Raw genomic sequence first — 15,721 nt, forward strand, 5'->3', positions numbered from 1 at the left:
CTTAATTTATACTGGAAGTGATATGGCTATGATTGAAAATTTTAAGAAGTCCATGATGGTCGAGTTTGACATGTCAGATTTGGGTATGATGCGTTATTTTCTTGGTATAGAAGTGAAGCAATCTGCTGGTGGGATTTTTATTTGTCAAAGGAAATATGTACAAGATATTCTAGACAGATTCCAGATGAAAAATTATAACTCTGTGAGCACACCAATGGAGAAGGGTCTGAAGCTCATTAAAGAACCTGAAGGTAGAGAGGTGGACAATACTCTTTATAAGCAAATGGTTGGAAGCTTGATGTACTTAGCGGCAACAAGACCTGATGTCATGCATGTTGTAAGTCTTATTAGCAGATTCATGGAGTGTCCAAAAGAAGTACATTTACAAGCTGCTAAAAGGATCTTACGGTACTTGAAAGGTACTAGTGAGTTTGGAATTTTTTACAAGAAGAACGCAACGGGAGATTTGCTTGGTTATACTGACAGTGACTATGCCGGAAATCTAGATGGTAGAAAAAGTACATCTGGATATGTTTTTATGCTAGGCTCTGGAGTTATTTCTTGGTCTTCAAAGAAATAACCTATTGTTACTTTGTCGACTACTGAGACGGAGTATGTAGCTGCAGCATCATGTGCTTGTCAAGCTATTTGGTTGAGAAACATCCTTGAAGAACTTCTTTTTAAGCAGGAAGGGCCTACACCCATTTATTGTGACAATACCTCAACAATTAATCTTTCAAAGAATCTAGTTCTACACGGAAGGAGTAAACATATAGATGTGAAGTATCACTTCTTGCGTGATCTCACAAAGGATGCAAAGATCAGCCTTGTTTATTGCAGAAGTGAGGAGCAGGTTGCAGACATGTTCACAAAGCCCTTGAAGCTAGTGTCATTCCTAAAGCTACGTGACTTGCTTGGAGTTTGCAAATTAAATTGAAAGATGTTTCAGTTTAAGGGAGGGAATGTTGGCAATTTGGCTTTGTAGGTCGTTTAGCCCATTTGTTAATATGTTAATTCTTTACTGATGTAATGTAGGCAGCAGTTAAATTAGTAGTTTCCTAGTCTTTAGGCTACATGTGCTAGTGGAGTTTATGGTCAAGTTAGTGGAGTAGTTTCCTCTTCTATGTAGCAGTCATGGACATCTTCAGTTATTAGTTTTCTTCTATTTAAAGTGTCTGATGTATTTGATATATTACTCAAGTCAATTAAGTACTTTCATTATCTGTTGCTTTCTCATATATGCTACTGATAATTTTTAACATGTAAACCATTAGTGGCCTTCCAATTAAGCTGCCTATTTTGCTTATACCCTTAGAGCTCCAATATTTAAAATCCAAACTAGGTACTATAACCCAAATTGGAACTGTGTTTAGCTCTTCTCTGGTAAATTCCATGCATGTTTGCCATGCTTTCACAATAAAATGTTTAGTCGCAGTGGTATATTCCTCCTTGAATCACTTCATTCTTCCCCATTTCATCATCAAATTGCACCACACTATCCCATTCTTCGTCATGGAGATCTTATTAATTCCATACTTGCCCTATATTTTCTGGATATAACCATTCAAAACTGAGAAGGGACGGTGAGCCTTAGGGCATAACACACTACAACAGATTTTCAGTATTCTAGTTCTGTGTTACTATCCTATGTTTCAATTTCACACACGAGTGTCTATATGCACCTCAGGAGCTATGTATTCTAGTTTAAAACCAGCATTTGTTACCTTAGTGATGTCAAATTTGTCCCAGATGGATCCTTTACTTTTATCTTCTTCCATTATTTCCATTTCATCAGCCCACGATAGCTTCCTTTGACTCTACGACGAGATCCTTGAAGCTGCTTTTGAATGGGAAGTTCCTTCGTCCACCACCTGAGTTGGTGTTGCAACCATTGATGATCCTCCAATTTCCTCTGAATTTGCATCCCTAGGTTTAGTTGTTACTGTTCCATTGGTTTCCGGTAGAATTTGCGATTGCCTTTAGCATTTCTTCTTTCTTCCTTTGTTGATTACCTACTAGCGCAGCTGATTCCTGAGCCAAAATTGCCTTCTACGATGGATTCCGAGATCTCTTCCCCTGGACTGCGCACGTTAAGCTAACATGAGTGAGAGAGAATTGGAATTATGTTTCTTTAACTGGAAAGTAATGTTATTTTATATATTGATGAAAACACGGTTATATACGTATTATACATAAATTATATACGGCAAAAGGCCAAATATACCCTTCTACTTTCGAAAATGGTCTAAGAATACCCCTCCTTATACTGTTGGGTTATCTATAACCTTGTAGTCATACTTTTGGTTCAAATATACCCCTCATTTAAACAGAGGGACACGTGTCATCGTCCTGTTGGTCAATTCTAAATATCTCCTAATTAATTAAAAAGACACATTATCCATACCCAAAAAATATATTTTTTTTTGTAAAAACTGGAAAAAACAAAAAAAAAATTACAAAAAACTGAAAAAAACGAAAATATTTTTTTTTCCAGTTTTTACAAAAAAAACTGCTATAAAAAACTAAAAAATATTTTCTAAAATAATATTTTTGTAAAAACTGGAAAAAAAACTGAAAAGCAATTTTCTAAAGCAATTAAAAACTGAAAAAAACTGAAATATTTTTAATTAAAAACTGGAAAAAAAAAAGATAATATTTGTTTTTTCAGTTTTTACAAAAACATTGCTTTAGAAAATTACTTTTTAGTTTTTTTTTCAGTTTTTACAAAAATATTGTTTTAGAAAATATTTTTCAGCTTTTTTAAAAGCAGTTTTTTTGTAAAAACTGAAGAAAAAAAATTTATTTTTTTTTCAGTTTTTAGTAAAAAAAATTCAGTTTTTTTCAGTTTTTACAAAAAATATTCTTTAGAAAATTGATTTTCAGCTTCTTTTTTTTTTCAGTTTTTACAAAAATATTGTTTTAGAAAATATTTTTCAGTTTTTTTGTAAAACTCGAAAAAAAAAATCATTTTTTTTCAGTTTTTTGTAAAAAAAAAAATGTAGTTTTTTTCAATTTTTACAAAAAATAATTCGGATATGGGTAATGGGTCTTTTTAATTAATTAAGATATATTTAGAATTGACCAACAGGACGATGATACCTGTCCCTCCGATTAAATGAGGGATATATTTAAACCCAAAGTATGACTGCAGGGTATAGATAACCCAATAGTATAACGAGGGGTATTCTTAGACCATTTTTGAAAGTAGAGGGGTATATTTGACCCTTCGCCGAATTATATATTCCTATATATATATATATATATATATATAATTTATGCAATTAAGTTATTTATTTATTTAGGTTACTTCTTCATAAGGAAAAAAAAGAAAGTAAAACAACTCTCCCACAAAGGAGAGTGGAATATGAGCTCAGTTCATCGGGTCCCATGATGTTATGATCCGTGTTTAGTATGTAGAGAGGATTCTATCCTTGCCAGCAATTCCTCTTTGTCGTGTTCACGACATATAAATGCTATGCTATCTCCACCAAAAACTCAACCTGAATCCAGTATCCGCCATTCTCCACCCTCTCACCACCTCAATGACTATCTGACACCGTCACCAACTTTCAAGTTGTTCTTCATAAAAGCGTGATCTCCCGCTGTTTTTCTCTATCTTCTAGTAATTAATAGTAATACTACCATTTTTCTCCTATTTCAATATCCAATCGGTTATTCTTTTTTTGCATTATTTGTACATCTTGTACAATAATTCAAATATTGATCGAAGTTTAGATGTTTCAATGACGAGTGCCATCGGAAACGGTTCGTTCTTTTATCGTACTCCTTCAAAATTTGATGGTGCTGATACCTCGTCGGAAAAGTTAGGGGTTTTAAAGCTACGGGCATGTAATTTTTGCAGAGCTAAGTTATTGGGCTTACCGCCTTTAAGGGCAATGGAGGCTTCTAGAACCTCTCATATCAATGGAAAAGCCGAAAATGTTCATCAGCCAGGATACAATTCAAACGGTCAAGTGACCGCAAATGATTGTCGTGGCTTTTCTGGTATTGATTCGACTTTTATTTTTCTCTCTTTTTTCAAAAATTTATTCTAATTTTTCTGAGGCACACACAATATGCCGGTAATTGCTAATTTTTTATGGAATATGGGAATGTAGCTTTTCAGCAGCAGGCGCGGTTTTGGATAAACTATAGTCTATATATAGTAAAAAAAAAATTAACAATGTATGTTGAAGAAAATAATTGAACAATGTATACTTAACTATGATCTGAAATCTGAGCCCATTATCATGAAAAGTAGTTGATGCAATTAGCACTCACACTCTGGCTTTAAATAGAATCTGTCTTTCTATTGAAGCACTGCGAAATTATTCCCGACTCATATTGCTATTTCCTGTTGTGTCCAGTAAAAGTATTAGAAGTTGTTTACTTCTGATTTGCCTGGATTGTTTGGACATATTTTTTTCTTGCTTACTTGAATGAAACAACGATTTGAGTGAAGTTAGTTTTGGTGTCAAAAGTTGCAGTTACTGATGTGGTGAATTATCTAACTAGGTAAAAGTATACCTCGGATTTCTACAAACGGGAATTCAACGAACATTGTTTGGCACAAATGTTCTGTAGAGAAAAGTGACAGAGAGGAGTTGCTTCAGCAAAGGGGTTGTGTTATATGGATTACCGGTCTCAGTGGTTCAGGTTTGTTTAACATCCCGTAAGCTCATAGCAGCTATCAAATTCCTCTCTGCCGCTTTATATAATTTTATGGATATATTTTTCATATGATGTACTGGCCGTTTCTGTATATTCTGGGTTTTTTTCGCTTAGTATTCTGTACATGCGTGTGATACTTAAGAACAATGCACTATGTACAAGGAAACACAATTGAGTGCTATATGACTTGAAATATTTGTGATGTACTAAGTCAAATGGTAGATAGCAAATGAAGTAAATAGAAGAAGTATTAGAAAATAGGGGTAATGCCGGATTCAATGTGTTGGGGGGTTTGGAGATATGTCTTCCTTTGGAAAAAGACAATGGGAGACCTTTAAATGGGTTGTTCCCCACAAATCCATTTAAAGCTAGTGAACAAGTCTGAAGTGCTAATTAACCTTCCATTTTGTTACCAAGAAAAGCATTTCTAGTTTCTCCATCAGCTATTTTGCCAACATATTGTGGGTCTTAATGTAAATTCAAGATTTAATTGTTGCAACCTCATATTTAATTGATTTTGAAGTACTAATTAGATTGTGTTTTTATATTTACTTGTTCTTTTTCTCCTTTCGGGCTTGGTCAATGGATTCATCTGAAACTAGCAGAATTCAGAATGCTTTTTGTAGATCAAAAGATTAGGCTGTCTTTCTCTAGGCATCACATTCACGGTATTTGTAATGATCTCATTTGCAGTAGCATGTTGATATTTGGTTATAATTCTTTTAGTTATTAAATGGTTATTCTGGAAGTCATGCTAACTGCTTTGCTACTTGAAAATCATAGATCAGCATGACAGCATTCAGCTATAGTATACTCCTGCAGTTTTATTTTCTCCGGTCATGCTTAGCTGATTACAATACAACATTAAGATATGACAGAATCATGTCTACCAGATTTGGATATTTATCCTACCAGAAGTTTGCTTGATGAATACTGCTTTATCTAAGGAGCCATTCATCAGTAGACCAGGGAATAAGTATCTGAAAACCTGGAGCTGTAGCTAAAATACTGGAAAACAGTGTGTCAAACATGTCAGCATCAAACGGTGCACATGAATGCGATTTCAATCTGGTCTCTTTCAGACTGCTCAGTTGAATTCAAACATTATCTGTGAACAAGCTGGTTTAAAGTTATTATGCGAGTAGACATACTTGGAAGCACATGAATGATTGTGGCAAAACATCTTAATACACGGCCACTTATTTTGTTCTCATTGCTTAATTTTTCTTTTTTATTAGCACCAACCGCATTACCCCCCCCCCCCCCAAAAGACCCCCTTAAAAAAAAAGTCATCAAGCAGTACTGTTATCCTTATAGCTCTTATTGCCTGGTTTCTTTCTTCAGTCTATGAGCTGTTTGAATTGACACTTTATATTTTTCCATTTTTAAATATTAAACATGATTTCAGGGAAGAGCACTTTGGCATGTGCTCTAAGTCGTGGCTTACATGCTAGAGGAAAACTCACCTACATCCTTGATGGTGATAATGTTCGCCATGGTCTGAATCGTGACCTTAGTTTTGGAGCTGAAGATCGGGCAGAAAATATAAGACGGATTGGTTTGTTTCTACCTTTCCCGTGTTGTAATCCCATCATGTTGTTCCTTCTGGGATCTAACAATTGCATATGGTTATTTCACAGGGGAAGTGGCTAAGCTTTTGGCAGATGCTGGAGTTATTTGCATTGCCAGTTTGATATCTCCCTACAGAAAGGAGCGAGATGCCTGCCGTGCTTTACTACCTGAAGGGGATTTCATTGAGGTTCGTAATAGGAATGGTACCCAAAGGATTAGCTTCTCAAGTGAGAGCTTGCTTGTTTGGCACATCTAAACAGCTGATTGAGCTGGCTAATTTTTAGGTTTTCATGGATGTTCCTCTACGTGTATGTGAGGCAAGGGACCCTAAGGGATTGTATAAGCTTGCTCGAGCTGGAAAGATAAAAGGTGCTATCTGCTATATCAGCATCTCCTCTTTTCTCTTTTTCTTTTTTGTGAACCAAGGAAAATATATTATATACTACTAGCTGTTTACAATCTTGCACCTATGAATTTGGTTAATTTGAAAAGTAAGACCATGTCAAATAGGTGGTCCAAGACTTGAGTTTGCTTCACTCTTAGCTATTAAGTTACCTGTTACTCGAATTTTTGTGGCCCTACTGTAGTAGGCAGAGATCCTCCTCTCCTATGTTGTTTTCAGCTTTGTTGCATCTGCTTCAGTCTTAGCTCTTGAGGATGATCATAATATGGTACTTACGCAATTTTGCAGGTTTTACTGGTATTGATGATCCATATGAGCCACCCCTGAAATCAGAGGTAAGACAAGTCTCTCTTCTTCTTTACATGATATGCTATATTGATTGAGGATTGACTGCTAAATTCAGTAATTGCAATATCCAGATAATAAGCATTTCCTGACTTCATGACTTGACCTATATTTTAAAATTTGGGATAAACCAAATAGGCAATTTATACAAGTTAATGTAATCTTTCAATCACCTCAGCTTTCTTGGAGCAGATTCAATTCCACCATGCTTTAATAAAGATGATAGAACAGAACTCTTGGCTCTTTTCTAAATTCTGGCTATTCCTGGTCTTGTACTCTTCATTGTGCAGATAGTGTTGCGTCAGAACCAAGGGCTATGTGATTCTCCTAATGACTTGGCTGATGTAGTGATCTCATACTTGGACAAAAATGGATACCTGAAAGCATAACTGCTCATGACCTTATGTTCAAATTGAGAAGCTGTGTTTCCCTTGTGAATAAGTGGATCATAATATATGTAGATTGAGTTAATCTGTAAACTAAACTTGCGGACATTATGTTCGATAGGCCTAGCACTTCTGTTGTACAAGGTTAGGATCTGATCGCAGAAAGAAGCACTGCATTCATGTGCCAATCCACTCTATCAATATCCCAAACAAAGATAAAAACATAAAAAAAAATGAGATATCCCCTCCCCATAAGCTATAAGTTGTGAGGAAAGACTCCGTCCGTCATAGACTCATAGTTACAAGATGCTTTTACTGCCAGAAAATACAAGTGCTGGAAAGCTAATCTATTTATTTGCATTTTGTTGTGCGCTAGGTAAGCAAGTGAATTATGTCATGTAAAAGATTTGTGATGTCTGGCTTATGGATGCATTTAAAATGGTAAACTTTTGATAACACATTGGCACCATTATCAAAATAATATATACTCCTAGTATATTTCTTTTGTTTCTTTTCGTTTTTCATCGAATGAAAAGCGTCGTCCTTTCAGAAAGCCCTCAGACATTCTATGTAATATGTATCGGGTTACAGCTCAAGACAACCAGAACATCCTCCCATATAGTTAACCAAAGGAAAAGAAAATGGAGAGTTAACTGTAACTTGATCACTTACCTTAAATCTTCTTTTATCAAATTCTAGACGAAGCACTTGAATGGATAACCGTCATGTTATATGAAAAACACATGTTTCATTATTCCAATTTCAGATAAAAAGGTGTTGTTGTTCAAAGGCGGAGCCAGGATTTGAACTTTGTGGGTTCTAAATCCTAGGATAAACATCAAGTGTTAGTAAATGGGTTCTTAATTTAATTTTTATACATATTTAGTGAATTTCTTAAATTCAGATACAAAGTTTGGACTAAAACTATTGGGTTCGGCCGAACTTGTACGTCGGCTTCTAGCTCCCCTCCTGGCTGAGCTGGTGAATGACTCGCTATTAAGTAATGAAAGTTTTTTAAAAGACTAAAGAAACTACTTATCACGTAAAGAAATACGAGTAATTATTAACGACACAAATATTTCTACAAAATCTGAAGTACTATCAATTAAACCTTGATAAAACATCCCCATGGACTTACGCAGTCATGAAAAGGTAAATAGCTGAATGTTCTTAGATTTCAAGTTTTATAGAGTACAATTTAGAAAGGATAAAATAGATATGTTGCTCCCTAAACTGTCTCCAGGAACTTCTTACACATCTAAACTTTGCGGACGTCTCCTTAATCCCCTAATCTTATTCGAAATGAATCTAATCCTGACGTTTAGTTTCTAAAAGCAAGACCGATTCGTTTTGGCTAAAATTACACGGGTGAGCATTTCTAAAAAAATATTTAAGAAAATAATATCATTGGTTGTTTATTCCAAAAAATGGCAGCTTTTTTTACAATATTAGCATATTGTATAAACTATGCACATAATTAATGAGGCACAAATCATGGAATATGTTACAAGTATGAGCAGTTACTTTCTATATTCAGTTTTCCATTTTAATTTTTTCAGGATTGATGGTATGTAATATAGATATATCATTTATATAAGATATATTACAATAGTAATACACAAGTGCATATTATATATACAACAATAATATATTCCATATATGTAATATTATACGATAATTTATGACTAAATCATAAAATTAATTCTATGCCCAAAATACATCATATATCACTATGTATATCCAAATAGTTATATATGAATATATCAGTTTTTTTGTGCAAATATATATATCAGTTATATATAATATAATAACAATATACAAATAGTATAATATTAAATAATATTTATACAACCACTATATAGGAGTACTATATAAATTATACTTATTATTTTTAGGAGTATAAAAGGAATCAAATACAATAAAAATTAAACATGTAAAGAAAACTTCCCATCTCGTTCCCATATTTGAAAATCATCGTTTTTTCTTTAAAAAAAGATAAATTAAAAGGGGAAAACCAAAAAGGAAAAATAAAAAAATAAAAAAGGCAATAGGAAGTGAACACTGTAATGAGGTCTAACGGTTGTGCAATTTTGTTCCCTATAAATAAGCTAAACGCAGTAACTTCACATTAATTGCCTTTCAGCATTTTTAGGACTTCCACAAAAAAATAAGCAACGAAAAATGATAAGGATTGAGAGATCCATTAATTAATTGATTATATTTCTGCTAGGAAGGTAGTTAATTAGCTGCCAGTTTTGTAATTGCTTGCTCCTGCTAAGATTCTGAAATTTTTTCTTAAATATTGACTAATTATGATTTTCCCCCGGCCTTTGGGTTTGGTTTTCAAATAAACAAATGGGCTCTTGCTATTTTATTGATATGGATACTTCATCTGACCAGTCAACAGGAAACATTAGACAAAGCAATAGCAGAATCATATAAATAAATAAAAAATCAGAACTTAATTTTGGATTTGCAAAGAGAACTTGCATTCTGGAATTTGGTGAAAACTGAGATGTCACAGATGCTAACTGTTGTGGCTTTGTGCTTCAAAACTTTGAACACAGTGACTTTCCCGTGTAAAGTGGTTGATGAAGTAAAATTCAAGCACCCAGAAATAAAATCTCCTAAGAAATTAGGATTCTTAGAGAAACCATCTGAATTAATTAGCACAGTTGTGTTCACATCATGATCTTTTCTAGCTGGGATGGTGTCTGCTTCAATTGGTGCTTCAGCTGCTGGATCGTCGCGATAAGTCACATAAGCTCTGCTACTATCATACTTGAAGCTTCCATAATTCCTGTTATGAATAGTGAGGATTAGGCCAATTGTTATGTTGAGGTGAAATGCTGGAAATGGCTCAAATCTTATGGACTCTAATGTGACAGACTGAATTGTGACTTTTGGATCTTTTGGCTTAAGGATAGTGAAATATAGGATAATGCCAACAACTAGAAGAATAATTAGGAGTATTGCTGTGATGCCACAACCTATTTTGAGGACTTTTTTTATCTTTGGGGTGCAGCATCCCATGGTTCAATTTCTTCATATATGCTGAGAAGAATTAAGGGGAGGTTTTGAAGGTATTTACACCATGAGTGTTGATGAGAAAACGCCAGTCGGAGATTATTCCTAGGTGGTTTCGGATTAACCAAGGATTAGGAATTTCAATACTTTCTGTTTAAGTTTTCTGAGATACTTTTGGCTGTATCTATTTTGTTATTGAGAAGGAGATGATAACAATAGAAGAAGAGTTGTTTAGTTGAGATTGTACACTAATAATCCACATGAACTGTTAGCTTCTTGTTTCCATCTATTTGCCTTGTACATGGTCTCCTTATCAAAGGTTGACATCGTTATTAATATTCTCATGGCACTCAAAACCTTCGATTGATGCTCCTTTTATTTCAGAAACTCAAGTCATTTTGTTCGTCAAATATCATGCATTTAGGCACATATACCAACTACCTAAATCATCAAGAAGACAGCTCAATTAGATCTGAAATTCTGATGTACTATAAGCACGCTAGACACATTATACAGACCATCGAATCACTGACTGGCATTTATGATCACCAGCGATCTTCAGATGCAAATGAATACAGCAATGCTTTGCCTTGACACCAATTGTTTGGTAGTCTAATAACCAGACTTTAACTTTAATACAGAAATGTCAAACAGCTTAATCAAAAGAAACTTTTCTTTTTTCGGGCAATACTGAACAGTGTCACTATCTTTATCTGGAAATAACAATGACAGCGGCTCAGGTAGCCTAACATAAAACAGAGGCTGAAATGAGCTATGGAAACCTTAAAGAGTAAAAGAATGAAACATGAGTGCTGAATAATGGAAGCCTAGTCCATCTACATATGTCAACGTCGTTGAAGCCTTAACTGCATTTCTCTGGCCACAGAAGGGAGCCATCTCTCCCCCCTAATTCCTTTTAGTGCTGCAACTCTTTCTTCCTCTCTTTTAGCAGCAGCTTTAACTGCTGCTTCTCTTGCTTCTAGTCTAGCCAATGATTTCTGGCAAGCATTTTTTGATGCAGCTAAAATATCCATCCCATCAACAGCAACGGACTTGATTTGGTATTTAAACTGTGGCAACCATAATGGGGCAAGTGAGAAGGTGAAATAACAAAATACTGCAGGTGGGAAGAGAATTCAAAAATAAAAGTTTTCACGAACTATGAATCAGAACAGAAGTAGGAAATACAAACCTCTTTTGACTTCTCCTCAATTCCTTTCCCAGGATGAATTCTTGGTTTCTTTCTGGGTTGTTGGAGTTCATCTAGCAAAATGCAGGCACATTAATGTTTTAGCCTGACTCTAGCCTTACTACTGATATGAGGGACTTGCATAATATGCACTCTCTCATTAATATGCAGCTATAGTTGCTCTCATATTAATGTGTGAAGGAAGGAGGGCAAGTAACGGTTGAACCATATGTTAGGACCCAAAAGAGGACACCACATCAATGATTTGAGTAATTGTCAAGCAGGTTCAACCTCCTTGCTTGGTGTTAGTAAAAAATTTGCCTGACACATCGCATACACTTTTGACACCGACTTGGTATTCATTAGTCACATTATTTTGATTTATTAAGAAGAAATAAATAGGTAAACAATATGCCTAGGAACGTTGTAGCATGGCTTTTCCATTATGCATCTGATATTTTTTCCCCCTAAGTGGAAGCAAGTAAACATAATATCAACCTTAGCCTTCTATCTCTATTAAACAAGGATGGTCAGTATTCTTTTTTTTATCCAGTAATTGGAATTTAAGCATGTTGAGAAAACAACAAACAAATGTTAGCACCATAGGGACACAACTGCCAAATTACTTGTTTGAGATTTTCTTTTCTTTTACCTGTGTGATCAAACACAATCCCTAGTGGAGCACGCTTGAACAATCGGATTCCGCCTCCATTCACCGAGGGAGCTTCCTGCGAAGCATGATCAATGTCTCTCACTATTTCTATAGTCTTGTCTAAGATGTCTTCCAAAGTCTTCTGGGCCTGTTAATGTCCATTCATGAGTTTGATTCATCAAGCAATGACCGTAGAAGCAAAAATATGTTAGACTAAAAAGTGGTTAAAGGCCCTTATGGAAAATTACAACAATGTTGCACCATGAAAGACATATATTTTCAAAACATTATTAGTTTTAATTTTCATGTTAAAAGCTAAAATTGAAGAAAACTAAAGTATTTCCCCATCCCCCTGTCATTTATGACGTAAGGGTATTTGAAAAATATCATCCTCCTCTTTTTTTGCAGTCGGAGGAGGTTCCAAATTTTTTAAGTCAGTGGCTAAGGTGTATCGCTAATAAGCGCAGCTCGGTGCACAAGGCATTTCGCATTCACGCAGGGTCGGGAAGGGCCGCACCTAAGGGATGTGTGATGTAGACAGTCTATCCTAATGCAAGCATTAGCGGCTGCTTTCACGGCTTGAACCCGTGACCTATAGGTCACTAAGGAGTATCACTGTACCACAATATGATTGGACTCAGTACATACTACATAGATATAGTTCTGAATTTTTTTTATCCAGCCTTGTAATTGAAAGGGACTGCAATTATCAAAAAGAGTGCAAATATCAAAAAGAGGGGATTTCTATAATAACATCATTGGACCGCTAGCTGGTTCAGTTAACAAGGGTTACAATGATTAATCTTCAGGTAAGCAAATGAGAAAGAAAAAGGGCAAAAGTACCTTTATTTGATAATGTTTGAGATTCTGGGGTCGTTTAGTATCAATTTCATCTTCGTTAGTAGCAGCGGATGAGGAATGAGGTTTGGCGGTAGTTTTGCTAAATGTAGTAGTGGAAGCGACAGAATCTATAGCAGCTCTCCAATCAGCATCTCCGTCCTCTTCACTGCTGCTCGTGCTCTTGCTCCGATCACCACCCATCGTCGTTGATTGCTGAGTTATTTTTCAGGGTTTCCGGCGACACCAATGTTGGACGGCGAACTAGTACTGGGCCTAAAGCCTGTGATGTACTGGGGCGAAGTGCTAGTGGGCGTTTCGACACAAGAATAGTAAAATTCCGAAAAAGTGTTATAAATATATTATATTATGGATGTTTATTTAGTACTCCGTTCTAAATAAGCTTCCTGAAGAGACTCCGCCGTAAATATATTTATTTATTTAGTACTCTATTAGAAATAAGCCTTCTAAAGAAGCTTATCCTTTCGATACTCCGTTATGGATAAATATTACTCATGGTAGAAGATTATCTATATGTGGCACAACAGCTTAGAGTAGCAGCTTATACAACAGCTTAGAGTAGCAGCTTGCATTAGCAGCTTGCAGTAGCAGCTTCCTTTCTTCTATAAATAGAGGAGAATTTAGTTCATTATGTACATAAGTTTGAAGTTTGAATAATATATCAGTTTTTCTCTATACTTGTCTTTACTTTACTGTCTTTATTTTATAACACATTATCAGCGCACGAGACTCTGCCATCTCGAGAAAATACTTTGAAAGTATCAGAGGTACGAACTTTCTTTTTCTAAATAATGTCAAATCTTTCTAAACTTGAATTTGTAGCCCTAGATATATCGGGCAAAAGCTACATGTCTTGGGTGCTTGATGCCGAAATTCATCTTGATGCGATGAGTCTGGTAGACACCATCAAAGATAAAAATCAGGCATCAAACCAAGACAGTGCCAAAGCAATGATATTTTTACGCTATCACCTTGATGAGGGCCTGAAAATGAAATTTCTTACTGTTAAAGATCCAGTCATACTGTGGAATAATTTGAAAGATAGATATGACCACCTGAAGATGGTCGTTCTTCCACAGGCACGTTATGATTGGACTCATCTAAGGCTACAAGATTTTAAATCTATCAGTGAGTATAATTCTGCTATGTTCAGAATTAGTTCTCAATTGAAACTATGTGGTGATAATATTACTGATCATGATATGTTGGAGAAAACTTTCACCACTTTTCATGCCTCGAATATGCTCCTGCAGCAGCAATATCGAGAGATGGGATTCAAAAAGTATTCTGAACTTATCTCACATCTTTTTGTAGCCGAGCAACATAATGAGCTATTAATGAAAAATCATGAAAGCCAACCTACTGGTTCTTGTCTATTCCCTGAAGTGAATGAGACGAACTTCCACCAAGCTAAGCGTGGAAGAGGACGAGGCCCCAGTCGTGGTCATGGCCGTGGTCGGGGAGGAAACTCTAATCGTGGTAATAACAATGCACCAAAGAACCCTCCTCACCACCAGCAATGGAAAAGGAAGGAACAAAAGTATGAAGCGGTGCAAGCAGCAAAGCCAGAAAATACATGTTATAGATGTGGAGGAAAAGGGCACTGGTCACGTACATGTCGTACGCCAAAGCACCTGGTTGAGCTGTATCAAACTTCCCTGGAGAAGACAGAGAAAAATGCTGAAGCAAATTTTATTTCTGAAGATAATTTAGACTTCATGCATTTGGATGTAGCTGATTATTTTGCACTCCCAGAAGGAGAAACAAGTCATGTGATCGGTAGTGAATCTGTAGAAATACAAATATTTTAATTTATATTGTTTGTAGTAAATAGTATGGTTATGTAATTGTTGTACATAAATAAAAGTTATGCTTTGAAAATGATGTTTACTATCATATTTATTTTGTTTATGTCATTTTGAAGAATATGGATAATCCTCAAATTGTGTTTGGATCAAAGACCAATTATGAAGATACTTGTGTAATTGATAGTGGAACAACTCATGCCATATTCAAAGATCATAAATACTTTTCTTATTTGCATAAGGAAAAAGCAAATATTTCAACAATTTCTCGTAATATAAATTTGATTAAAAACTCCAGAAGAGCTATTGTATTTTTGTCTAAGGGAACAAAACTTATTATCAATAATGCATTGTTCTCCTCCAAGTCCCGAAGAAACTTGTTGAGTTTTATAGATATCCGCCGAAATGGGTATCATGTTGAGACAATGGATGAAATGAACGTGGAGTATCTTTGTATTACAAAGAATATTTCTGGCCAGAAATGCATTGTAAAAAAATTACCAACTTTATCTTCTGGCTTATACTATTCAAAGATTAGTACAGTTGAAGCACACTCTATCGTAAATCAGAAGTTTACTGATTCAAATACTTTTGTGCTTTGGCATGGCCGTTTGGGCCATCCTGGATCAATAATGATGAGACGAATTACTGAAAATTCGAGTAGGCATCCATTAAAGAAAATGAAGATTCTTACAAATGATGAATTTTCTTGTGATGCTTGTTATCAAGGAAAAATGATCACTAGACCATCACCAATAAAGGTTGGCATTGAGTCCCCTGCCTTTTTAGAACGTATACATGGGGATATATGTG

General features: G+C 35.2%; 3 protein-coding genes across 4 annotated transcripts; 1 reads left to right on the plus strand and 2 right to left on the minus strand.

Annotated features, from left to right (window-relative positions):
* The first annotated feature begins 3,329 nt into the window (after positions 1-3,329).
* Positions 3,330-7,737, plus strand: LOC107801138 (adenylyl-sulfate kinase, chloroplastic). 2 transcript variants are annotated; one of them, XM_016624421.2, is made up of 8 exons: positions 3,509-3,765; positions 3,863-4,005; positions 4,516-4,656; positions 6,080-6,229; positions 6,312-6,430; positions 6,528-6,612; positions 6,935-6,981; positions 7,282-7,737. In XM_016624421.2, exons 2-8 carry the CDS (start codon positions 3,897-3,899, stop codon positions 7,378-7,380), a joined length of 750 nt encoding a protein of 249 aa, XP_016479907.1. In that variant the 5' UTR covers positions 3,509-3,765; positions 3,863-3,896; the 3' UTR covers positions 7,381-7,737. The 2 variants fall into 2 exon arrangements, with proteins under 2 accessions (XP_016479906.1, XP_016479907.1); XM_016624420.2 differs by having other exon boundaries at positions 3,330-4,005.
* Positions 7,738-9,831: 2,094 nt separating this feature from the next.
* LOC107801133 (uncharacterized) lies at positions 9,832-10,410 on the minus strand. Its single transcript, XM_016624413.1, has one exon. It carries the CDS (start codon positions 10,408-10,410, stop codon positions 9,832-9,834), a length of 579 nt encoding a protein of 192 aa, XP_016479899.1.
* Positions 10,411-10,919: 509 nt separating this feature from the next.
* LOC107801132 (uncharacterized) lies at positions 10,920-13,422 on the minus strand. The gene is made up of 4 exons (XM_016624412.2): positions 13,089-13,422; positions 12,246-12,393; positions 11,597-11,667; positions 10,920-11,474 (listed from the first exon to the last, which is right to left on the minus strand). The coding sequence occupies exons 1-4, from the start codon at positions 13,284-13,286 to the stop codon at positions 11,250-11,252; spliced, it is 642 nt and encodes a 213-aa protein (XP_016479898.1). The 5' UTR covers positions 13,287-13,422; the 3' UTR covers positions 10,920-11,249.
* Positions 13,423-15,721: the final 2,299 nt, after the last annotated feature.

This window comes from Nicotiana tabacum, chromosome 17, assembly GCF_000715075.1.
Source record: "Nicotiana tabacum cultivar K326 chromosome 17, ASM71507v2, whole genome shotgun sequence".
NCBI lineage: Eukaryota > Viridiplantae > Streptophyta > Magnoliopsida > Solanales > Solanaceae > Nicotiana > Nicotiana tabacum.

Excerpts from the sequence above, each read along its gene's own strand:
- LOC107801132 (XM_016624412.2), bottom strand. The coding sequence starts at position 13,286 with ATGGGTGGTGATCGGAGCAAGAGCACGAGCAGCAGTGAAGAGGACGGA. Across the intron at positions 12,394-13,088 it reads TCAAACATTATCAAATAAAG|GCCCAGAAGACTTTGGAAGA; the intron begins GTACTTTTGCCC and ends GGACATTAACAG. Across the intron at positions 11,475-11,596 it reads TTGAGGAGAAGTCAAAAGAG|TTTAAATACCAAATCAAGTC; the intron begins GTTTGTATTTCC and ends TGGTTGCCACAG.
- LOC107801133 (XM_016624413.1), bottom strand. The coding sequence starts at position 10,410 with ATGGGATGCTGCACCCCAAAGATAAAAAAAGTCCTCAAAATAGGTTGT.
- LOC107801138 (XM_016624420.2), top strand. The coding sequence starts at position 3,744 with ATGACGAGTGCCATCGGAAACGGTTCGTTCTTTTATCGTACTCCTTCA. Across the intron at positions 4,006-4,515 it reads TGATTGTCGTGGCTTTTCTG|GTAAAAGTATACCTCGGATT; the intron begins GTATTGATTCGA and ends TTATCTAACTAG. Across the intron at positions 6,230-6,311 it reads AGAAAATATAAGACGGATTG|GGGAAGTGGCTAAGCTTTTG; the intron begins GTTTGTTTCTAC and ends GTTATTTCACAG.